At 31.9% G+C, this 25,426-nt stretch overlaps 3 protein-coding genes across 3 annotated transcripts; all 3 read right to left on the bottom strand.

The window, feature by feature from the left end:
* Positions 1-1,332: 1,332 nt before the first annotated feature.
* LOC119606381 (larval cuticle protein 1) lies at positions 1,333-2,890 on the bottom strand. Its single transcript, XM_037959822.1, has 2 exons — positions 2,427-2,890; positions 1,333-1,780 (listed from the first exon to the last, which is right to left on the bottom strand). The coding sequence occupies exons 1-2, from the start codon at positions 2,588-2,590 to the stop codon at positions 1,543-1,545; spliced, it is 402 nt and encodes a 133-aa protein (XP_037815750.1). The 5' UTR covers positions 2,591-2,890; the 3' UTR covers positions 1,333-1,542.
* A 9,074-nt stretch (positions 2,891-11,964) lies between these two features.
* Positions 11,965-16,236, bottom strand: LOC119606392 (endocuticle structural glycoprotein SgAbd-3). The gene is made up of 2 exons (XM_037959839.1): positions 15,988-16,236; positions 11,965-12,445 (listed from the first exon to the last, which is right to left on the bottom strand). The coding sequence occupies exons 1-2, from the start codon at positions 16,095-16,097 to the stop codon at positions 12,175-12,177; spliced, it is 381 nt and encodes a 126-aa protein (XP_037815767.1). The 5' UTR covers positions 16,098-16,236; the 3' UTR covers positions 11,965-12,174.
* Positions 16,237-22,468: 6,232 nt separating this feature from the next.
* LOC119606376 (endocuticle structural glycoprotein ABD-4) lies at positions 22,469-23,198 on the bottom strand (the record flags this gene model as incomplete). The annotated part of the gene is made up of 1 exon (XM_037959811.1): positions 22,469-23,198. A coding segment is annotated over one exon (317 nt), but the record flags the coding sequence as incomplete, so codon positions are not given.
* Positions 23,199-25,426: the final 2,228 nt, after the last annotated feature.

A 25,426-nucleotide genomic window follows, 5' to 3' on the forward strand; every position in this document is an offset into this window, starting at 1 on the left:
TAAATCTGATTTTGCTGCCAGATTCTCATTCTAGGTTATGATACGAATTACTTTTACAAAAAATCTGCATTTATTTATCAGGACATCTTTAAACCTTTTGGTTTAACGTCTAGTTTAACGTTTTCTGGTGGTTTGCAAAGCAAAGTTCCTCTGTCTGTTTAGTTCCTGAAAATGGTTAGTCTAAAATATAGTTCTTTAGTACAAATTTTCCAACATTTTAAGATATCACCAAGTGTTTACTGGTTCGAAAAGTGTTTAGAAAAACGTAGCTATAACAAGGCACATACATAAACAGGAGGTGAGCGCTATGTTGCAGAACCTTAGGCACGAAATGGGGCCTTAGTTCTACTATGCAGATTGGCTTTATAAAAGCGTTATGAGACCAGTGTTTCAAAGTTTCCGACATATTCTGTGTCCGGTATGCGATTAGGCATGTCCGATGTTTGTAATATTGTAAGAAATTGAACCGAAAACTTTCACAGTGGTAAGCTTTGCATCATATGGGTAGCAGACTCGGGATTAGTCGGTTAAGAAAGAGCGAATTTACTTGCTTTAAAGGGAAAGGAGCACGAGGTAGTTAACTAGACGAACGCAAAACCATTCGACGCAACAATGGCTGAATTAAAACTATGGGCAAGAGAATCCCATAAGGCCTCTTGGTATAATGAAACGGTGGGTAGAACCACAAAGATCCTATGGGGTGACCCTGATGAGAGACTACTCAAGTCTGAGGTTAGTATGCTGTTACGTGTTTTGAGTAGACACATAGGATTACGAGTACAACATTACATAATTGGACGTGCGGATTCAAACGAATGTATAGCATGTTGAGAGGACAGTAAAACTCTGGAGCCCTTTCTTAGCCAATGTCAGTCTTTCATCGAAATATCTTGGGAGTGATATTAGTCGGGATATAACATCCTTCACGAACACTGATTGGAAAATTCTTAGGAATTACGTCCAGGAAACAACAGACTCGATAGTGGCGTACGTGTATTTCTTCAGATTTAATGTAGTACACATCCTCCTATCAACCTAACCTACGTATTATATGAGGACTAAGGTCAATTTTGGACTGATTTTTTACCTTTTCGAAAATATTCACATGTTTTTGTTACAATAGCTTTTATTGCACACCGATTCTAACACAACTGGACTTTTAATCTGTTTATGATTTCTTCAAAGTCTGTACCACTTAGCTGAGTCGAAAGTTTAGCACGATTACTGTTCAAATTATTAATCGAATAGCAAACAACACTATTTATACAACTGACGTCATCCTAAATACTTTTCTGCATTATCATTACTTTTTTTTTTGTTAAAAAAGGGGACTTTTTTTTCTGGATTTCTTCTTAAAATTTCATTTATTATTTATTCGTATTGTATTTTAATTTTATGTGACTTAAAGGAGCATTTTCTTTATACAAAGTATTATTCGGCATATTTACTCATAGATACATTTAACTTAAACTAAAAATATTCTTACATTTTTAAACTAATTAAGTACAATTTTGGATTGATTGAGATTTGCTGTGTCTTCTTCTATTGAACGGGTTGTGGTAAATGATCACCTTCAGGTTGGAAGCCATTTTCATCGGCCACATATTTAAGAGTGATAACATTGCCCTCAGGATCCAAATAACTGTAAGAGCCGGTTTGTACTAAAATCAATTCTTCGTGTTCTTCAATAACTTGACCGTCTTCGGTTTCGGTGCGGGGCACTAAAATCTTTTTCATGTAACCGACATTTTCGACTTTGATGCCGTTGGAGGTTTCGTAGCTGTTGGAATAGAGAGTGAGATAAAGTAGTAAAAAATGCTTTAGTATTGTTTAAAAGAGATTGAATAAAAAAATAGTTTATTTTTGTTATTATTATAATATCAAGAATTATTCTAGCGTATCAATAGACAATACTGGCATTAAATATCATTGTCTGGAGGTCGTTTTGCTCTAGTAGTTATAGCAGTTTTCTTGTAATTAAGAAGTGTTTGTGATTATCTAGAGCTTAGAGATCTTGAAATTATATAAATAAGACCAAGACCAAATTTCATTTCAAAAGATCCTTGTCAGGTCTAGAGAAAGATAAACAAATTACACATATTTCATATTTAGTTTAATGGAACTTAAAGCTCTTTCAAAGCCAATTAACTTGATCGGTGTTTTGTCGTTTAGAAGAACTTTTTAAGCTTAAAATTGGATCATTTAAATGGAAATAGACGTACATAAATCTTTTGACGCTTGATATAAGAGTTTTGATTGGTACGGAGCTTTTAAACTTTATAAACTAAATTTGTAATTTGTATTTGATAATCAAGTTTAACTATTTTCAAATAAGTTGTGAAATTTTAAAGCGTTTTGGATCGTCAAACATTTTGTTTATAAAAAATAAATTTCCTGAATCTGATCACAATATATAAGACACCAACCTGCTGTTGAAACTGCCATCGGGATTATTGACATCGATCTGTTTGATGATGGTGGCAGGTGTAGTAGTAGTTGTAGCAGCATCAGCTGATTGTTCTTGAGCAGGACGAGCCAAGACAAGAGCGAATAAAGCAGCGAACAATAAAACGAAACCGAACTTGTACATATTGTTTAAATTTTTTTGTGTTTTTTAAGAATTTAATATAAAAAAAATTATTTTAATTTAATCCTTTTTTCTTGTCAGAGTTACAAAAGAAACACTTCTTATTCTGAGAGTTATTTTATTTATATCTGGTAAATTTTTTGTAGGTCTAGGTTAACTCAATCCACAGGTGATGAAACACTTTAACAAAAAAATCACACACACGTTTACACAAAAAGACAGATTTAAGGAATTGAATTCTTTCAATGCGAGTTGACAAATTGTACTGATGTCGTTACGATGATGGGCTTCCCATTTTATACTAAAAAAAAACGCACTACACTCCACTATTTTGACGAATAATGAGCGTATGTTTAAAAGAATCTCAACTGTCAGTAATAATAACAACAACGAAGACGGACAAAAACAATAACAACAGTAAAGGCGAAAAATAAAAAAACCATAATAAATTTATAAAACTATATGTATGATGAGATCGTTAAATAGAATAACCGTCAGTACGCTTAACTCACGCACACTTTATTTTTACTCTTCGAAGTCGTCGTCGCCGTCGTCATAATAAAACACCGAACATAATCTCGATCATCTCCGGCAAACTAAAGGGGGAATAAATAATTGATGGGCGCACTAGATAAAAACAAACAAAATCAGAAAAAAAATTACCAAAGTTTAGTTTGTTTTTAGCAAAATAACAACAACAACAACTCATGTTAATAATAATAATAAAAAAGTAATATTAAGCGGAACATGTGCGAAATTTTAACTTGTCTTTAATACGACGGCGGTATAATGTGTGTAATTGAGTATGTGTTTTTGGAAAAAGAGTAATATCTGATTACTCTTAATAGAGAAGGACAAATAAATTGGTAAAGTAGTACTTTTTTCCTACTAAATCCAAAAGGCAATTTTATTATTTTTATGAGTTTTTCATATTCGAGGATTTCAATTTTTGAAAATTTGGAATTAAAAAGGCCCATCCATCCATGCAGATTGAAAATAGAGGATCGCAAAACGATCTTAATCCATTTCCAAAGTTTAATCTCTTTTAAAAATTCCCTGAACTTTCTATCTTGAACTGTAAGTAGCGATTTTTATGTTTCTGTAGGAATCGTCAGTGTAAGTCCATAAACTATTGTGGAATCTAAGCGAACGCCGTTTGACGAAAATGTAAAAAAAAAATCAATAAGGCGAAAAGAGACAACTATTTGGGGATCTTTAACGCTTTAAAAAAGGAACACCAGAAGCGTTAAAAGGTACCTACGGGAATAGTAATGCGAATATTTATAAAAACAATGGAAGCCTCGCTTCGGAAGAGTACTTAGTACCGAATCGATGGAACTGCTGCAACACACATGGGTTGTATTGATGAGGGGAATGTGATTTAGAAAACTTTTTTGCACAAGCACTTAGGGGATGATCCCAACACACGCAACGCATTGTGTTGGAACTGGGAAAATTTGTTGTGGGAGCGATGACAGAGTTTGTGGACAATCGATTTAGATAGATTTACATTGCAGGTAGGTAGGTTGGTTGATAGGAGGATGTATACTACATCAAATCCGAAGAAATACACCTAGGCCACTATCGGGCCTGTTGATGAAAAAAAGGGAACTGAATGAATTATTTTTCAGTGTTCATAAACTCAGTTTCCTGAATGTAATTCCTAAGAATATTCCAATCAGTGTAAGTTAGGAATGTTATTTCCGAAACAACATCACTTCCAAGATATTTGGATCTAACTTCGACGAATGCCTGGCAGTGGCAAAGAAGTTTCACTGCTCCAGAGTTTCATTGTCCTCTCCACATGCCCTACATTCGTCTGAATCCGCACGTCCAATTTTGCATAGATGTGCTCGTAATCCTGTGTGTCCACTCAGAATACGTACCATCATACTAACTTCAGACTTGCTCATTTTGAGGAGATTTTTCGTCTTGCTCTCATCAGGGTCACCCCATAGGATCTTCGTGGTTCTACCCACTGTTTCATTATTCCAAGAGGCCTTATGAGATTCTCTCACCCATATTTTTAGTTCAGCTTTTGTTGCCTTCTGGCTATCGGTAAATATATTAAGCGCTGTGGGCGCCATATTTATTTTAATCCAATTTACACATTCCGTTATTGCAAGTGACCGGAAATACTTCTATAGGAAGTTTATTCCACATATAAGCTTTCCCTCTAATGCGTTATGTGATTTACAAATGTTTGTGTTGTTGAGACGAGCGTTGCGTATAAATCTTTCCTGATTTCAGAGGAATATTTTGCCTTATAATCAGGCCTATTTTCATTTATAAACTCCCTGAGAGTTTGTTCCCTCTCCAATACATAAAACATGCTAAAGGGAATAAACTTCTGGAGAATTATTGTTCATAATTGGCCTGAATAACGAGATAACACTAAAGCATATCCGACAGTGTTTCAAATCTACAGAATTGGATTCAACTCTACTGCTGCCGATAACTACTTCTTCAGTACGTGTTCAGGGAACATTGGGACCATTTATGTTTTGCCGCATTTCTTAATGTCAAAATTGTTGCAAAAGAATATATATAGGGTTGGACAAATTCCGAAACCATGCCATAGGAATTTCTAGACCTACTATTTTCATTAATTTTACTTCTTCAAGTTAAAGCACCTTAAGGGAATATCAATGAAAACAGCATGACACTTGCCAGAAGTAGAATAAAGTGTGAAGATATTGCCGAAGAATGACGAATTGGATGGCGAACATATTAAAAAGCGGAGTCACACATTCTTGTTGGAAGTTGTGATGTTGTGTATCTTATGATGTTGTGCATCTTAACAAAGTGAAAAGTGCATGGAAGTCAAATATATTGATGTAATATTGTACTTTCAGCTTTTGCGGATAGGTATTGCTGTGAGTCGATTGCTTTGTGACGTCTACTTTTCAAGAAAATCATAGGAAAGAGATGGAGATTTTAATTTAGTTAAACTGGATGTACACATCTTTTATAAGACTTCTTCTAATTTATAGTTCACTTATCTGATAAAAAGTAGCCTATCTTGCTGTTACTGGCAATATCCCTGTCCAGTCCATGAATTTTTAGTAAATCGGCTCTTAGCCTCAGACGGTTGGGCATATTGAGGCATGATCGTAATGGTTAAGACACCAGCATAGAAAATGTGTAGACATTTTAGCATACATTAGGTTTTGGCAGAGCCGTCCTTCAGGACGACTAGATCTCAGTCTACATTGATTGCTCAAAAACTTAGGTACTGGCTTCGGAAATATAATCCGATGAGCATGGTCTCTTGATTTCTATCGACTGTCTTGTGTCTGAACAGATTCTGAAAATAATATTCGTATTACTATTAACGCTGTATCGTTCTTTCGAAATTACTGAATATGTTTATCACATTTTAACTCCCCATAAAGTACAGTTTTTGTTTCAAGTGGGAACATTTTACATCTCTGATATTTACATATGTATGCATCTTTAAGTGCAAAAATATCTGGTAAATTTTGAGTACGAATATGATTTTGCTATCTTTATTATTTTAACCCTTTTCTTTAATATTAACTGCACTTGTTGATGACTAAGTTAAATCCGTTCTCTCATCATTAAAGTCATCATTGCGATCAATTTACCTCTCACACTCACACCTATGATCACCATCTCAGATGTGTATTTTTGTGTATACCAAGTTTACACGTAAATTATGTTTGTCTTCACTTCAAGAGTCATCATTTCATCTTTCGAATTAGGACGTGTCGGTTACAAAAAGGTTGTTTTCTTCGAATTTCTTTTGTTCAAGGATTTTTTTATTTTCATAATTCTGGGTTTTTTACAATGCCTTTTTGCTTTTGTTGTTGAGTTTTTGCACATTAGATAATCACTAGTGGTTTTTGGTTTATGAGAATGTATCAAATTAAAAGTATGAAATATTTTTTTACTGTTTTATTTAATAAAAAAGTATTAAATGTTGTTACTTTTAAAAAGAAGCTGACAAACGAAGGTCGTCCGTTAAATTGTGCAGAAATATAATAAAGTTTTAGATAAAGAATGTAAAGATAAGTACATATATCAGATGATGATTCAACATCATATGTTTTGTAATCGGAATTCAAAGTTTTGTACTTAAATTATTTTATTCAGGTACTTGAACTTAATAACTTTAGAATATAGACTGGATTATAGTTTAGACTATAGGAGTGGAGAATATGTACTAGACTAGAGACTTCTCTAGCTATATTCCTGACTATAGTTCTGATCAAAAACTACACAACATTTCAGATTTAAAACTTATAAACTATAGTCTACATTTTAGATTGGTTATAGATTACAGTAGAATATAGTTCAGACTATTGACTATATACTATACTGAAGTCCATAATGTTGACTTGGCTACATAGCGACTAATGATTATACTATAGCCCAGATATTCCAATTTATAGACCAGACTCTAGACTAGACTATAGACCAGACTATACTATATTCCGGACAATGGACTAAACTACAGTGCAGACTATGGTCTAGACTATAGACTAGACTATAGACTAGACTATAGACTAGACTATAGACTAGACTATAGACTAGACTATAGACTAGACTATAGACTAGACTATAGACTAGACTATAGACTAGACTATAGACTAGACTATAGACTAGACTATAGACTAGACTATAGACTAGACTATAGACTAGACTATAGACTAGACTATAGACTAGACTATAGACTAGACTATAGACTAGACTATAGACTAGACTATAGACTAGACTATAGACTAGACTATAGACTAGACTATAGACTAGACTATAGACTAGACTATAGACTAGACTATAGACTAGACTATAGACTAGACTATAGACTAGACTATAGACTAGACTATAGACTAGACTATAGACTAGACTATAGACTAGACTATAGACTAGACTATAGACTAGACTATAGACTAGACTATAGACTAGACTATAGACTAGACTATAGACTAGACTATAGACTAGACTATAGACTAGACTATAGACTAGACTATAGACTAGACTATAGACTAGACTATAGACTAGACTATAGACTATAGACTAGACTATAGACTAGACTATAGACTAGACTATAGACTAGACTATAGACTAGACTATAGACTAGACTATAGACTAGACTAGACTATAGACTAGACTATAGACTAGACTATAGACTAGACTATAGACTAGACTATAGACTAGACTATAGACTAGACTATAGACTAGACTATAGACTAGACTATAGACTAGACTATAGACTAGACTATAGACTAGACTATAGACTAGACTATAGACTAGACTATAGACTAGACTATAGACTAGACTATAGACTAGACTATAGACTAGACTATAGACTAGACTATAGACTAGACTATAGACTAGACTATAGACTAGACTATAGACTAGACTATAGACTAGACTATAGACTAGACTATAGACTAGACTATAGACTAGACTATAGACTAGACTATAGACTAGACTATAGACTAGACTATAGACTAGACTATAGACTAGACTATAGACTAGACTAAGACTAGACTATAGACTAGACTATAGACTAGACTATAGACTAGACTATAGACTAGACTATAGACTATAGACTAGACTATAGACTAGACTATAGACTAGACTATAGACTTAACTAGACTATAGACTAACTATAGACTAGACTATAGACTAAGACTATAGACAAGACTATAGACTAGACCTATAGACTAGACTATAGACTAGACTATAGACTAGACTATAGGACTAGACTATAACTAGACTATAGACTAGACTATAGACCAGACGATAGACTAACTATAGACTGACTATAGAACCTAGACTATAGACTAACTATAGCTAACTATCGAATCTATACGCGTAAGACCAGACTAATGACTGGACTCTAGTCTAGACTGAGGACTAAATATAGGCCAGACTATGGACTAGGCAATAATCCAGAATATAGACCAGTCCATTGCCTAAACTGTAGACTTAGCTATAGTCCAGACTATAGACTAGATCAGACTGTGAACTAAACTGTAGTCCAGACTTTGGTCTAATCTATTCTTAAAGACCCAATACAACTCATATTATATATTGAGAGCAAACTATAATTCGAGAAACCAGTTTTTCAATTATTAAAAAGAGCCCCAAATTTTTTTTATTAACGTCTCTTTTATCAACACTTTCGATTTCAAGTTCAGTTTAAATATGAAATAATAATTTGTTATAATTATTTGAATTTAAGCATATATATGTATGTACATCACATTAAGATTTTATTTCATAATCTATGCGAAAATCTATTTCAGTTTAGAATTCGTATAAAATTTGTTTAACTAAATTAGCACCTTTAATATTAATGTTTGTAGAAAATATTAACACTTCAGAAATGTTTGGGTTAAAAGAGTTTCTAGAGATGATTATTATCTTCGTGAGGCTACAAATTATTTAAAGATTTAAAACTAGTTTTATTAAAAAATTCACTAATGAGAAGTATATTTTATCAAACCAAAAGTCAAAATGCATGTCTATTTTAATAAAACTAATTTAAGTTTGAATATTAAATAATAAATGTTGCATAAAATGCATGTGATATGAAATATTAAAAAGTGTATAGTCTTATAAGACTGAAACGTTTAAAAAAATATATGGAAAAATTCTAACCAAAATCAAGCAAAACGATGATAAAAGTTAAAGAATTTAAAGAAAAAAAAATGCCATTACATTTATTTTATTTATGCTATGAATTTTGATTTATTTCTTATGACAAATATGCCCTTATTTTGGCACATTACCTGTACGATTTAAATAATATTCATATTTAAAAAACCATAAAACATGTTTTTCCGTTATTACTACAACGTTGGAGATCTGGGTATTTATTTATTAAAAGCGTTTAATTTATACTATGTGGTGATTGAATCTGTCCGTCCATTGTTTGCCGTTTCGGCATATTAACTAAACCAGCGTTTAAATGATATGATCAAAAACACTCCCATTTTGAATCTGCCATTTTTTTTTTGTTTTTTTCGGATTGTTATGGAACATGTGTTCCACCCCCTTTGGTTATGCTACGCACGTTGTATATAATTATAGTGTCTATTAAATTTAAGTTTTGACAAATACACATAATTTTTCATGAGAATATTTTTTTCGGGTGTTCACTACATTTTGCAAATATGCAGTATATGAACAATAGTCGAGTCTATAGTCTGGTCTATAGCAGTCTAAAATCTGGACTAAATTCTAGTCTTTAGTCTATGTTGTGGACTATATTCTATAGTCTAGACTATAATCTATAGTCTGGACAATAGTCTATAGTCTGGACAATAGTCTATAGTCTGGGCAATAGTCTATAGTCTGGACTATAGTCTATAGTCTGGACTATAGACTATAGTCTGGATAATAGTCTATAGTCTAGACAATAGTCTATAGTCTGGACTATAGTCTATAGTCTGGACTATAGTCTATAGTCTGGACTATAGTCTATAGTCTGAACTATAGTCTATAGTCTGGACTATAGTCTATAGTCTGGACTATAGTCTATAGTCTGGACTATAGTCTATAGTCTGGACTATAGTCTATAGTCTGGACTATAGTCTATAGTCTCGACAATAGTCTATAGTCTGGACAATAGTCTATAGTCTGGACTATAGTCTATAGTCTGGACTATAGTCAGACTATAGACTATAGTCAGACTATAGACTATAGTCTGGACAATAGTCGATAGTCTGGACTATATTCTATAGTCTGGACTATAGTCTATAGTCTGGACAATAGTCTAGTCTATAGTCTGGACAATAGTCTACTCTATAGTCTGGACTATAGTCTAGTCTATAGTCTGGACTATAGTCTAGTCTATAGTCTGGACAATAGTCTAGTCTATAGTCAGGACTATAGTCTAGTCTATAGTCTGGACAATAGTCTAGTCTATAGTCTGGACTATAGTCTAGTCTATAGTCTGGACTATAGTCTAGTCTATAGTCTGAACTATAGTCTAGTCTATAGTCTGGACTATAGTCTAGTCTATAGTCTGGACTATAGTCTAGTCTATAATCTGGACTATAGTCTAGTCAATAGTCTGGACTATAGTCTAGTCTATAGTCTGTACTATAGTCTAGTCTATAGTCTGGACTATAGTCTAGTCTATAGTCTGGACTATAGTCTAGTCTATAGTCTGGACTATAGTCTAGTCTATAGTCTGGACTATAGTCCAGTCTATAGTCTGGACTATAGTCTAGTCTGGACTATAGTCTAGTCAATAGTCTGGACTATAGTCTAGTCTATAGTCTGGACTATAGTCTAGTCTGGACTATAGTCTAGTCAATAGTCTGGACTATAGTCTAGTCCATAGTCTGTACTATAGTCTAGTCCATAGTCTGTACTATAGTCTAGTCTATAGTCTGGACTATAGTCTAGTCTATAGTCTGAACTATAGTCTAGTCTATAGTCTGGTATAGTATTTATAGTCCAGATTATAGACTGGACTATGGTCTAGTCTACAGTCTGGACTATGGTCTAGTCTATAGTCAGGACTATAGTGTAGTCTACAGTCTGGACTACAGTCTAGTCTATAGTCTATAGTCTGGACTATAGTCTGGTCTATAGTCTGGTCTATAGTCTGGACTATAGTCTAGTCTATGGTCTGAACTATAGTATGGTCTATAGTCTGGACTATAGTCTAGTCTATAGTCTGGGCTCTAGTCTAGTCTGGACTATAATCTAGTCTATAATCAGGATTATGGTCTATTCTATAGTCTGAACTATAGTCAAGCCTATAATCTGGTCTATGGTCTATTCTATAGTTTGAACTATAGCCTAGTCTATAGTCTTGACTATAGTCTAGTCTATAGTCTGGCCTATAGTCTAGTCTATTGTCTGGACTATAGTCTAGTCTAGAGTCTAGTAAATTTGTGGTAAAATTATAGGGTATCTGTGTAGTCGGTTTTTACCTATATATTTTATATATAAAGATGTTGGTTCCGTTTAATTAAATGAGTAAATAACGGTGTATAATATATTATAATGTAATAATAACTTCAAATGGCAAACGATCACAAATTATGTCACGAATTTTAATTTTTTTGTTTTGCCTAAATTTGATCAAATAAACACGTCTTCAAATGCTCAACTCAGAAATTATTAAAACAAAGATTTTTTTCTATTAATGATAATTTTATTACTACAAAATTTATTGTTCGTAAAAGTGTTGACAGGTGAATAAACTTTTGGTCATTTTTGGTTTTTTACCATTCTTTTCTTGCGAAACGTGACGTATTTTCACAAAAATCAAAAATTCGTTCATAATACCGAGAAATAAATATGTAGTAATAAAAAAAATATACTTTTATTTTGGTTTATTATTATTGCTATTGTTGTTGTAATAAATTCATTCACAATTATTTAAATATTTTAACAATTTATTTCTTTATTATCATCAGTCGTATTTGATTTGTTTATTGTTTCTCTATCACTTCTATTTCTAGTTTAACAAATCACGCAAATTTTTTTAATTTTTAAATTCTTTTTTTATTTTTTCAACAACAAAAATTAATTTATAACTTAAATCACAATAGGGTTTATAACTAAAAATACATGTCTTTTTGGAAAAAGTTTTTTTAATAATTTCTTCCTTCGGGTTTATGATATGGATGTTCGGATAAATATTGCAAGGTTTTCAATACTGACTCGGGTGTTGGTGGTGGAGTTGGTAAATGAGCACCGATGGGACGGTAACCATTTTCATCAGCTGTATATGAGAGAGCATATTCATGACCATCATCGGCTATGAAAGCAAATCTACCTTCAATGGCTTCACCGTCATGTTCGGCATCGACTTGTTTTAGGAAACCATCTTGTGTGGCTTTGGAACCGTCTCCCAATTCGTAGCTAAAAGTAAAATAATAAATTAATTTTTACTAAAAATAATTTGATGAAATTTGTCATGTACGTCTCCAAAGTCTAAGGACGAACGCTATTGAAAGTGTTTGAAATCGGTCCATTATTTCATCTAGCCTTCATACAATCGAACCCCCCGATAGGGCTTTTGTCCTCATAATTATGATAAATGTTCTAGTAATTCAATAAAAAAGTCTAAATATTAATGTTAATTTTCGTAACGATCGGGCCTTATTTGGCCCTAGACCTCATACAAAGTCCCCTTTAGAATATGACATGAATGTACACAATTCCCTAATAAACACTAGTATCACGATGAAATTCGGCACAAATAACTTTTATATAAACATAAATCCCACCAATAAATTTTAATTTTTGCCCTAGCTCCCATACAACCGGGCCCTCATATTTGGACCTTTTAGCTCATAACTACTCAAATATACTGCTATCTTTCCAAAATTCGGCAAAACTACGATTTATATAAGTATAAATAACACTGCCAATTTTTGTAATGATCGGGCCCATTTGATTATAGGCCCCATACAAAGTCCCCTTCAGAAAAATACTTGAATGTCCACTATATACTTTTAAAAAACACTAGAATTGTGATGAAATTCGGCACAAATAACTTTTAAACATAAATCTCGCCAATAAATTTTATAAGGATCGGACCAAATTTTGCCCTGGCCTGCATATATGTATATATTCATCTTAAATTATACCAGTCAGAATTACTTTTTACTTTCGATTAAGCTATGTATATCCGTCTGTGTGTCCATGTAACACTGTCACCGATACGTACTTTCGCCTTCTCTTGTACGCGGTCGAATAGCTCCAAACTAGACTTCGAAGCTCCGGCCCATACATGGGAGTTGTATTCCATTTTCGGTCGGATATAAGTGGTGTAAATAGTAAGAAGATCAGATGGAGTGAAGTATGTCTTACACCGTTTCAAAAAAACGAGACACTCGAATGCTTCTTTCGACAGTTGGAAAATGTGTTTAGTCCCTCGGACATCGCACTGAATTTTCAGGCCCAGAACATCAAGAGTTGCTGATTCTTTAATATTTACACCACCCATAAATATAAATGGACTAACATTATCAGCCATACGTTTATGTGTTAAAAAACAACATTGAGTCTTGCGGGCGTTAAAATCGACTCTGTTAACACGACCCCTTTCATAGATTTTTATCAAGTAGTGATTAAGCGATTCATTTATATTGCGCCTCATTGCCCCAATCTTTAGAGTGGCCTTGGCCTATAATTGAATGAATAGGAATGACAGATATTGCTGTCATCGGCAAAAGTGTAGATAAAGTTGGAAATTTGACATAGAAGGTCATTTATGAAGATAAGAAATAGGGTTGGTAGGTAGTCAAGTCTATAGACAATCCTATTGACTAATCTGTGTTGGAAATCGGCCCATATTTGACACTCATAACTGCCCTAAAACTATCAATATGGAAATGAAATTCATCAAGTTTTATAGAAAGCAAAAACTTTCCACAAACTTTTAAGATAATCGTTGCATAATTGATTGAAAATCGGACTTCGGAAAATCGGTCCAATACTTGACCTAGACCCCATACAGAATTATGTTCAGTATACTCGTATCTCGACAAAAAGTTGCAAAACCAAGATTATAAATATGACTTTAATGTACACAATTTTATTTAATAACAAGTGAGAATTTTAACACTCTACTCGTATTTTTAATGAGCGTTAAAGTAATTTTCTGAAGCGGACCTTATATAGGTAGAGAGGTTTTGGCTTGTCTGAGACTTACTTATGTGAAATTTCACCGCTATACTAGTATTTTTAAGCCTGAAATGGGCATTATAGTCATTTTCTAAAGAGGCCTTATATGGGGGGTAGGGTCAATTATGGACCGATCCTCAAAAAATTTGGCAGGAAGATTTTTTTTCATATGGAACTTGTTTATGTCGAATTTCATCGTTATACTTGAACTTTTAAAGCCGTTAAAGCTGTTTTTCGGGTGTCCACTTGTATGGGGGCTATCCGAAAATGTGGACCGATATCACCCATTTTCAATACCAAACAAACCTTACCTATAGAGAATATTTGTGGAAAATTTCTATTTGGCAGGGAGATTTTTTCATATGGAACTTGTTTATGTCGAATTTCATCGTTATATTTGAACTTTTAAAGCCGTTAAAGCTGTTTTTCGGGTGTACACTTGTATGGGGGCTATCCGATAATGTGGACCGATATCACCCATTTTCAATACCAAACAAACCTTACCTATAGAGAATATTTGTGGAAAATTTCTATCTCATTTCGTTCGGTTTCTATCGTGTTTTCAACAGACAGACAGACAGAGGGCGGATACGTCTAGATCGTCTTAGAGTTTAATAAGGACCCAGAATAATTATACTTTTGTGGGTCTATGACCAATATTTCGATGTGTTACAAACGGAATGACAAAATCAATATACCCCCATCTTTTTTGATAGTATATCTGAAACAAGGTAAAATTTAACTTAAATGCTTTATTATGAACACTAAATCACATTTTATTTTTATAGCTGGTATAGGTCGGTCTCGCCCGACTATAACTTCTTACTTGTATTATATTCTAGTTCAATTATTTTAACACCAAAATCACATTCCATAAATATAATATCACAACTTTGAATAATTTCACGGAATCTAGGTTTTCATAAACGATAAACTTTGGCATCTGTTGAATATCCTTCTAACCTATACTCTGAGCTTTCGTGGCATTTATTCGAAAGCTTTTCTTTATATATGGCGTATTTTCTTAATTCTTCATAAACTTTTCATAAGCATTTCCTATAGAATTATTTTATATTTGGTTCCCAAAGTTATCGGAAATACGTAGCTTATCAATTTCATTAGGGTACAAAATTGTATACACCCTGCAGTTCGACAAAGAGTCAATGGATCCGAAAAAGACAGTGATTTCCAATAAAGTCTAACCACTTGGTTGACTCTAATTCGTCTAATTCTAATTCGTAAACGAGGGTGAAGATAATCGTCACTTTAGTGTTCCCTTTGTAAGCGAAAGAGGGGGCACTTGTTAAAATAGCTAGTCACCTGGACAGTCGGTGGCTAGGTGTAACCTTATGTGGTAGGTTAAATAGGGAGTTCGGGACTGTCCGACCGAACTGCTGGGTAGCACTTCTCAGTAAGTAAATGGTAGACAAATATGATATATGGGTACTTTATAAGTATAACTCCAAAAATTATGTTTCATATTTATTAAACTTTTTTTTTAAGTTTTAACTTGTGAGAAATTTGAAGATTGATACTTTTGTTTTATTTTTAAGCCAGCAACATAGTCATATTTAATTTTTAATTAATATTTTTACAATGTTTGTCCATGTCTTAATCGAAACGAGTCTCAAAATTGTATTTTTCACACACTTTTTCCAATGTTGATTGCATTTTTTTATCTATTATACTTTTTAAATGTAAACCGTTTCCGTACTTATCACAAATATTTGTTAAGGTGAATACGTAAGTAGTTATTTTATTAAAATGCTTACTGGTAATGAAATTTGCCATCAAATTCCACCATGGCTTCATTTGAAATTAATTCGACTTCTTTGGCATAAGCAGCGGCAGCGAATAAACACAATATAGCGATCACTTTCATTTTTATAAAAATATTTCAAAATTATATTCTTTTATATTTCTTTATTAATTTAACATGCAATTGAAATGCAATATATTTTAATTAAATACAAATTTTATCTCTTTCCTAACAAATTAAATCTCCAAAACTCAAATTAACGAATGACAAGATTTTAACTAAATATCAGGCTTTTATACATTTTTGTTTCTAAATTTAACAAAAAACACAATAAAAAACAACAAATTCTAGCTAAAAATAACAACAACCACATAAAAAAATTCCTGAACCAAAGTTGAAAAAAAAAAAAATATTTTATAGAATTAATATAAATAAAATAAGAAAAAAAATCTATAAAGTTATAAAATATTGAACTTGTTTTGATATTTGGTTTCAACAACAACTCTCATCTCAAACTTATTTGGCAACTTACTAGTAATTTTTCACAAATACCAATACAACTTAAAGCTACAAAAACAAAGCTTTAAAGCTGCAGTATTGTATTTGTACTTCAAAGTTCTAGATTTTAATTGGATCGTTTCTAAAATGCTGTGACGTCTTGTGTCTATGTTTCGTTCTGCTCTACAAATTGGGTGTGAATTTTGACACAATCATAAAATAAACACTGACGTATCTTGACCAACTGCCATTCTTATCAGTCAGTCAGATCTCATAATGATTGTTTTTTTTTTATCAGCGGCAGCATCATCATCATTAACATTATCATTAAAATCATAATTATTTTTATAGAAACGTTTCCCAAATATTTAAAATCAAGTTTATTTTTATTCGATTTAGTTTCAAGTATTTAGAAAGAGTTAGGAGTTGAAAAAAAGTTGCTTTCAAACCACATTTTTTGTATACATTAGATTTCGTCTGTATTCATTTAATTTACATAAATTTTAGTCTTTTATTAAAACTTTTTCTATTTTTCTAAATTTGTTTTCGCTTTTAGGTTTGTGTGTCAGTTTTAGATGGGGGGAATCAACAACAATAGCAACATGAATCTAAATCTAAATTATTTTGGCAAATATTAATTTACCACTCAACGCTGCGCTCGATATTAGCGCTATTTTCAGTTCAGTTTAAGCTCAAATTCTTGTTTTTTTTTTTATTTTGCTGAATTTTTGGCATAATTTATTCTGACTTAAGGTTGATATTATTAACAGAGTATCTATAATTGGACGTAAATCATTTTTATTTCATATTGCAAATCGTTTTGCAAATTTATTTAAATTATATAATGAAAAGTTTGTGGGAGATAGACTAGCGAAAGAATAGAAGAAAGCAAGACTAGTTTTGAATATTCTAACTCTTTATAAGTTAAAATCTTTATGTTTATTTTGGTCACTGTCATTTGTTATTTATTTTGTTGTAGACTGGATTTTGAAATTTGTATACAATCATTTGTTAGTATTTTTATTGTATATGATCGAATGGAATTCCTTTATGAGCCAGTTTTCAACCGGGATTCAGGTTTATATTTAGTTTTAGAAAACTAGAAAGTTTTTTGATAATTTCAGTAGCAGATTTGTTTAAAAGACAAAACAAAACATAAAAAGGTAATGTATTTAATGCGGTGACTTTATAAATACTATACAATGTACAAACTACAAACAAACCAAGTACGATTTCGGCTAAGATCAACCAAGTTTGCTGAATGTCATGGCAGCGATGATGGAAAATTATTTTTTAAATGAAAGACGAATACATACACTGTCTGGATGTAATCCTTAATGCGAAATTAATATGGAAGAGAGAGAATGATTCTAAAATAGAAGAGAGTACTATCAAGTAAGTCGATCCGATACCTGAAATTAAAATTTTAGACAAGTTTGAAACATTGATCCCCAATAGGAGGTTATGGTTAAGTGGAATATAATATAGAGCAAATCCCTGCAGCTGGGACATAAAAAACGATCTGGGGATCTATATTGAATATTGTCTATAGTCTAGTCTATAGTCTAGTCTAGTCTAGTCTAGTCTAGTCTAGTCTAGTCTCTAGTCTAGTCTAGTCTAGTCTAGTCTAGTCTAGTCTAGTCTAGTCTAGTCTAGTCTAGTCTAGTCTAGTCTAGTCTAGTCTAGTCTAGTCTAGTCTAGTCTAGTCTAGTCTAGTCTAGTCTAGTCTAGTCTAGTCTAGTCTAGTCTAGTCTAGTCTATAGTCTAGTCTAGTCTATAGTCTAGTCTAGTCTAGTCTAGTCTAGTCTAGTCTAGTCTAGTCTAGTCTAGTCTATGGTCTAGTCTATAGTCTAGTCTATAGTCGAGTCTATAGTCTAGTCTATAGTCTAGTCAATAGTCTAGTCTATAGTCTAGTCTATAGTCTAGTCTATAGTCTAGTCTATAGTCTAGTCTATAGTCTAGTCTATAATCTAGTCTATAGTCTAGTCTATAGTCTAGCCTATAGTCTAGCCTATAGTCTAGTCTATAGTCTAGTCTATAGTCTAGTCTATAGTCTAGTCTATAGTCTAGTCTATAGTCTAGTCTATAGTCTAGTCTATAGTCTAGTCTATAGTCTAGTCTATAGTCTAGTCTATAGTCTAGTCTATAGTCTAGTCTATAGTCTAGTCTATAGTCTAGTCTATAGTCTAGTCTATAGTCTAGTCTATAGTCTAGTCTATAGTCTAGTCTATAGTCTAGTCTATAGTCTAGTCTATAGTCTAGTCTATAGTCTAGTCTATAGTCTAGTCTATAGTCTAGTCTATAGTCTAGTCTATAGTCTAGTCTATAGTCTAGTCTATAGTCTAGTCTATAGTCTATTAGTCTATAGTCTATAGTCTATAGTCTATAGTCTATAGTCTATAGTCTATAGTCTATAGTCTAGTCTAGTCTATAGTCTATAGTCTATAGTCTATTGTCTATAGTCTATAGTCTATAGTCTATAGTCTATAGTCTATAGTCTATAGTCTATAGTCTATAGTCTATAGTATATAGTCTATAGTCTATAGTCTATATAGTCTATAGTCTGTAGTCTATAGTCTAGTCTAGTCTATAGTCTAGTCTATAGTCTAGTCTATAGTCTAGTCTATAGTCTAGTCTATAGTCTAGTCTATAGTCTAGCCTATAGTCTAGTCTATAGTCCTAGTCTAGTCTATAGTCTAGTCTATAGTCTAGTGTAGTCTATAGTCTAGTCTATAGTCTAGTCTATAGTCTAGTCTATAGTCTAGTCTATAGTCTAGTCTATAGTCTAGTCTATAGTCTAGTCTATAGTCTAGTCTATAGTCTAGTCTATAGTCTAGTCTATAGTCTAGTCTATAGTCTAGTCTATAGTCTAGTCTATAGTCTAGTCTATAGTCTAGTCTATAGTCTAGTCTATAGTCTAGTCTATAGTCTAGTCTATAGTCTAGTCTATAGTCTAGTCTATAGTCTAGTCTATAGTCTAGTCTATAGTCTAGTCTATAGTCTAGTCTATAGTCTAGTCTATAGTCTAGTCTATAGTCTAGTCTATAGTCTAGTCTATAGTCTAGTCTATAGTCTAGTCTATAGTCTAGTCGATAGTCTAGTCTATAGCTAGTCTATAGTCTAGTCTATAGTCCTAGTCTATAGTCTAGTCTTAGTCTAGTCTATAGTATAGTCTATAGTCTAGTCTATAGTCTAGTCTATAGTCTAGTCTATAGTCTAGTCTATAGTCTAGTCGATAGTCTAGCTATAGTCTGTCTATAGTCTAGTCTATAGTCTAGTCTATAGTCTAGTCTATAGTCTAGTCTATAGTCTATCTATAGTATAGTCTATAGTCTAGTCTCTAGTTCTAGTCTATAGTCTAGTCTTAGTCTAGTAGTCATAGTCTATAGTCTATAGTCTAGTCTATAGTCTAGTTCTAGCTATAGTCTAGTCTATAGTCTAGTCTATAGTCTAGTCTATAGTCTCTAGTCTATAGTCTAAGTCTATAGTCGTAGTCTATAGCTAGGCTAGTCTAGTCTATCGTCTAGTCTATAGTCTAGTCTATAGTCTAGTCGATCGTCTAGTCTATAGTCTAGTCCTATAGTCTAGTCCTATAGTCCTAGTCTATAGTCTAGTCTTAGTCTAGTCTATAGTCTAGTCTATAATCTAGTCTATAGTCTAGTCTATAGTCTAGTCTATAGTTTAGTCTATAGTCTAGTCTATAGTCTAGTCTATAGTCTAGTCTATAGTCCAGTCTATAGTCTAGTCTATAGTCTAGTCTATAGTCTAGTCTATAGTCTAGTCTATAGTCTAGTCTATAGTCTAGTCTATAGTCTAGTCTATAGTCTAGTCTATAGTCTAGTCTATAGTCTAGTCTATAGTCTAGTCTATAGTCTAGTCTATAGTCTAGTCTATAGTCTAGTCTATAGTCTAGTCTATAGTCTAGTCTATAGTCTAGTCTATAGTCTAGTCTATAGTCTAGTCTGTAGTCTAGTCTATAGTCTAGTCTATAGTCTAGTCTATAGTCTAGTCTATAGTCTAGTCTATAGTCTAGTCTATAGTCTAGTCTATAGTCTAGTCTATAGTCTAGTCTATAGTCTAGTCTATAGTCTAGTCTATAGTCTAGTCTATAGTCTAGTCTATAGTCTAGTCTATAGTCTAGTCTATAGTCTAGTCTATAGTCTAGTCTAGTCTAGTCTATAGTCTATATGTCTAGATCTCTAGTCTAGTCTGTAGTCGTATATGTCTAGTCTATAGTCTAGTCTATAGTCTAGTCTATAGTCTAGTCCTATAGTCTAGTCTATAGTCTAGTCTAGCTCTAGTCTCTAGTCTGTATAGTCTAGTCTATAGTCTAGTCCGATATGTCCTAGTCTATAGTCTAGTCTATAGTCATAGTCTATAGTCCTAGTCTATAGTCTAGTCTATAGTCTAGTCTATAGTCTAGTCATAAGTCTAGTCTATAGTCTAGTCTATAGTCTAGTCTATAGTCTAGTCTATAGTCTAGTCTATAGTCTAGTCATAGTCTAGTCTATAGTCTAGTCTATCGTCTAGTCTATAGTCTAGTCTATAGTCTAGTCTATAGTCTAGTCTATAGTCTAGTCTATAGGTCTAGTCTATAGTCTAGTCTAAGTCTAGTCTATAGTCTAGTCTATAGTCTAGTCTAGTCTAGTCTATAGCTAGTCTATAGTCTAGTCTTAGTCTAGTCTATAGTCTAGTCTATAGTCTAGTCTATAGTTCTTAGTCTATAGTCTAGTCTATAGTCTAGTCTATAGTCTAGTCTATAGTCTAGTCTAGTCTAGTCTATAGTCTAGTCTATAGTCTAGTCTATAGTCTAGTCTATAGTCTAGTCTATAGTCTAGTCTATAGTCTAGTCTATAGTCTAGTCTATAAGGTCTAGTCTATAGTCTAGTTTATAGTCTAGTCTAGTAGTCTAGTCTATAGTCTAGTTTATAGTCTAGTCTATAGTCTAGTCTATAGTCTAGTCTATAGTCTAGTCTAGTCTATAGTCTAGTCTATAGTCTAGTCTATAGTCTAGTCTATAGTCTACTCTAGTTCATAGTCTACTCTAGTTCATAGTCTACTCTAGTTCATAGTCTACTCTATAGTATAATCTAGTCTATTGTCTGTTTTATTGTGTGGTCTATAGTATTGTCTCGTATATTCTGGAATATTGTCTTGACTTTGAGGTGGATTATATTCGAGTCTATAGTTTCCACTATAGTCTGGACTATAGGTTTTTGTTTCATTTCCTTAATATAAATAATTTGTTAATAAAACGACATTATTTTAGTTTTTTGTAAAGAATCTTTTATTCTTTATTTGCATTCTTATACATTTATTTACACATACATCATGGTTTTTTTACTCATAATAAAATGGATAAACATTTAACAAATAAATTTATTTATCATTTAATTGTATAATGTTTTTTTGTTCTGTTTTATAATTAATATGTTATTAATTAAAAAAAAGTAATAATATGTTCATATTTACATACATCATCAATGTTGAAAGTTGATTTTGTTCAATTTATTTTATTTCAAAATTCTTGAAGGATACAAAACTATTTAAGAGAGAGGGAGAAATTGTGCAAACTCTCTTACAAAATTTTGTAGCAACAAAAGCAGTGATATCACATGAAACCGAAATGGCAAAGTTTCGGCGACTAACAAAAAAATAGGTGAGAAAAAGCTAAAATAAAAGAAGGTGAGGAGAGTACGAAGGATAAATTACATTGATTTGCCAAGAAGAGAGCAAGAAGTGATGAGAAAGTAAAACGGAAACGGAAATTAATATGAGCCTTGTTATTGTTGTGTGGAAAAAGTGTTATGTAGGCAAATGTATGTATGTATGTTGGTGAAGTGATATAAGAGAGAAGGATTTATTGAAGAGTGATTTGCGTTAATGAATTAGAGAGCAGTGTTTAAATAGAAGTGAGTTTGAAAAGAGTTTTTGTTTTGAGTGAAAACTCTTTAAAATTTGGTTTTTATATGGCTCATTCAGTCAGTGTTGTATGCTTTTTTTTTTAGTTGTGTGTAATTAAACTCACTTTTCATTTAAAGAAATTGCATTCGAAGAAGAGAAACTTTTAGAAAAGAAAAGGATTTAGAAGACAGCAGAAGTTTGTTGGTGATAAGTTTAAGTGTAAAAATAGTATTTATGCTTATTTTATATACAATTTATATTTGTTTTTGTTTTTATGTTATATTACTCTTGCTGTGGTTCTGCAAAACATTTCTTCTTTGCTTTTTGTTTGTGTTAAACAAATATCTGGAATTTGTTTCTATTTCTTTTCTTCTCTATTCATTGATCATTTAAGGCTCCTTTTTTTGCTTTGTAAATGTAGTAATTTGGGAATCGTGTTTTTTTTTTCATGTTCAGGTTTTGTTTCTTATATCATTTGATTTTGGTTTATATGCTGTTAGGGCGCTTAACGACGTTTGGAAGGAGGCAAACTTAACAAGTAGTCCAAAGCCTTTTGAATTGCTGGTGGGATTGGTGGTGGTGTGGGCAAATGATCTCCTTGAGGTTGGAAACCATTTTCATCATCAGCTGCATAATTTAAGGTAATTAAATTGCCTTCAGGTGAAGTGTAGGAGACAGAACCTCGAGCTACAATCACATCACTAGTATCGGGAGATGTGGCCTTTTTCAAGGTACCAGTCTCTTCGCCTTTAATGCCATTGGCAGTTTCGTAACTGTAAAGAGAAATAAAGGGAAACAGTTTCAATAAATGTTTTTGAAAGTCTGGTTTGGAGTGTAATCATCGAAAAATCTGAACATATGTTCGAAAATTCATAAAATTGTGGAACTGATTTATTTCCCATGAAATTTTGCTAACATAACAAGTATGTAGATTTTAAGTTCATTTAACTTTGATGCTTACTTTGTTATTCTTTTTTTTTCTACGAAACAAATTTTCCTACAAATCTATAACAATATAAACCAGATATGTGTATATATAATAGATTTAAAGATGTCTCCAACTATTGTTTATCTTATTTATTAATTTATGTACGTCACATCAAAATAGTATCTTAACTGATGAATAATATTTGTTTATTCGAACATATTTCATGTCCAACATATGTTGTTTACCTTATCAAATCAATGATGATTTTATTGAACCTTAGATTAAAACAAATAAAAAAGTTATTTATGTTATTGCTTCAAAATAAAATATATACGCTTTAAAATTGTGTCATAAATAAGCTAGAGAAATAGGAAATCTAGTATATGATCTATAAAGAATTATATCAAGGATTTTTGAAAAACACATCAAAATTGAAACGGTAACGCACGCCCACACACATTTGAATACAAAAAAAAATATTAAAAATTATGGAAAAAAGTTCTCCACTAAAACCCGATTTACGTCAATTCATTAATAAATTTGGAAAAAACAACAATTTTAAATGTTTAACATTAAGAATTTAATTTAGTATAGAACATAATTTATTTATATATAACTTTTTTAAGACAAAACCAGTCTGCTAACGTGAATAAATGTGAATTTAAATATTATTTTTATTAATTTTTATATATAATAAAAATTCCATTTTAATTGTAGCAAATATGTATTTGGGTAATATCCATTTTTAGTTAAATTTAGAAAATTTAACATAAACACATTATTTAGAATCTTTTGTTATATATTTATGTCAATTAAATATTTAAAAATTTTTTTTTTCTAAATTTCACACACTTAACAAGTGATTATAAAACCATAAACTATATTTAGTCTAATGAGTTTTAGCATAAACATGACATGAACATTTATTTTATAAATTATGAAGTGAGAATGATAGTAACGACTTGACTTAACCCTACATTTACATATTTTTAGGAATTTTTGACATTAATTTTTTCAAACAGTTTCTATCTTAAATGATTTCTACAAAATGAGTCAGAATTTAGTCCATACAATAGACTTGAATATAGTGCAGACTATAAACTGAGACTAGAGTCTCGATTATATGATATAATCCTGACAATACACTGACTACAGACTATAGATTACAAATCAAACTATAGACTAGAGTCTCGTTTATATATATCCAGGCTACAGATTATATTGCAGGTTACAGACCATACTACTATAGACAAGACTATAGACTATAGACAAGACTGTAGACCATAGATCAGACTATAGACAATAGTCAAGACTATAGTCCAGACCATATAGTAGCATATAGGGGAAAGAGATTGTCAAAGACCTCAGTCCCCTGTCAAAAACCTAACTGGTGAGAATGTATTAGTAGAAGCACAAAAATAAGCACAGTTGTTCAAAAGGTACTGAATAATTAATGTATTTCTGATACGTTATCTTTCGTATGTTATTACTGGGATTTTATATACTAGTGAATGAAAATATTAGTTAATTAATTTTTTTCAGAAGATATTTCATTTTAAAACATATTATAAACACGTCTTTTGTTATTTTTTCTGCACTAATCGAAAAAGAAAAAAAGTATGTGAAATACTTTTTTCATTTTCAATACTAAAATTTACAACTTTTCTTTTTTCAGTTTTAATTAAAATGAAATGCCAAAGAAAAAAAATATTTTTTTTTCGTTTGTAAAATATAAATTATTTTCGGGATTTTAAACACAATAAAAGTGTCGCAAAAAATAATAAATATTAAGTTTAATTGATAAGAAAAACTATTAAGTGCTAATATTCTCGCAATTTCGCGAAGAAAATTTGAAGTTTTGTGAGTGCGTTTAGTTCTCTCAAGTGTGTTTTATTCTCTCAGAACTCGTCTGTGTGAAGAGAATAACAAATTTGTTTGACAACCCCTTCAGTTTCGCCTATATCCCTACTATATGGTCCAGACTATAATCAAGACTATAGAATATCGTTTAGACTATTATCAAGGCTTTATAATATAATGAAGGCTGTAGACTATAGTCCATAGTCAAGACTATTGACTGTAGTCCAGACTATTGACTATTGTTCAGATCATAGACTGTAGC

The sequence above is a fragment of the Lucilia sericata genome, unplaced genomic scaffold (genome assembly GCF_015586225.1).
Source record: "Lucilia sericata isolate MDLA Ls3-8-SP2 unplaced genomic scaffold, ASM1558622v1 Contig000575F_arrow, whole genome shotgun sequence".
Classification (NCBI taxonomy): Eukaryota; Metazoa; Arthropoda; class Insecta; order Diptera; family Calliphoridae; genus Lucilia; species Lucilia sericata.

Coding starts and splice junctions, on each gene's coding strand:
- LOC119606381 (XM_037959822.1), bottom strand. CDS start 2,590: ATGTACAAGTTCGGTTTCGTTTTATTGTTCGCTGCTTTATTCGCTCTT. Junction 1,781..2,426: donor GATGGCAGTTTCAACAGCAG/GTTGGTGTCTTA, acceptor CTATTCCAACAG/CTACGAAACCTCCAACGGCA.
- LOC119606392 (XM_037959839.1), bottom strand. CDS start 16,097: ATGAAAGTGATCGCTATATTGTGTTTATTCGCTGCCGCTGCTTATGCC. Junction 12,446..15,987: donor GATGGCAAATTTCATTACCA/GTAAGCATTTTA, acceptor TTTTACTTTTAG/CTACGAATTGGGAGACGGTT.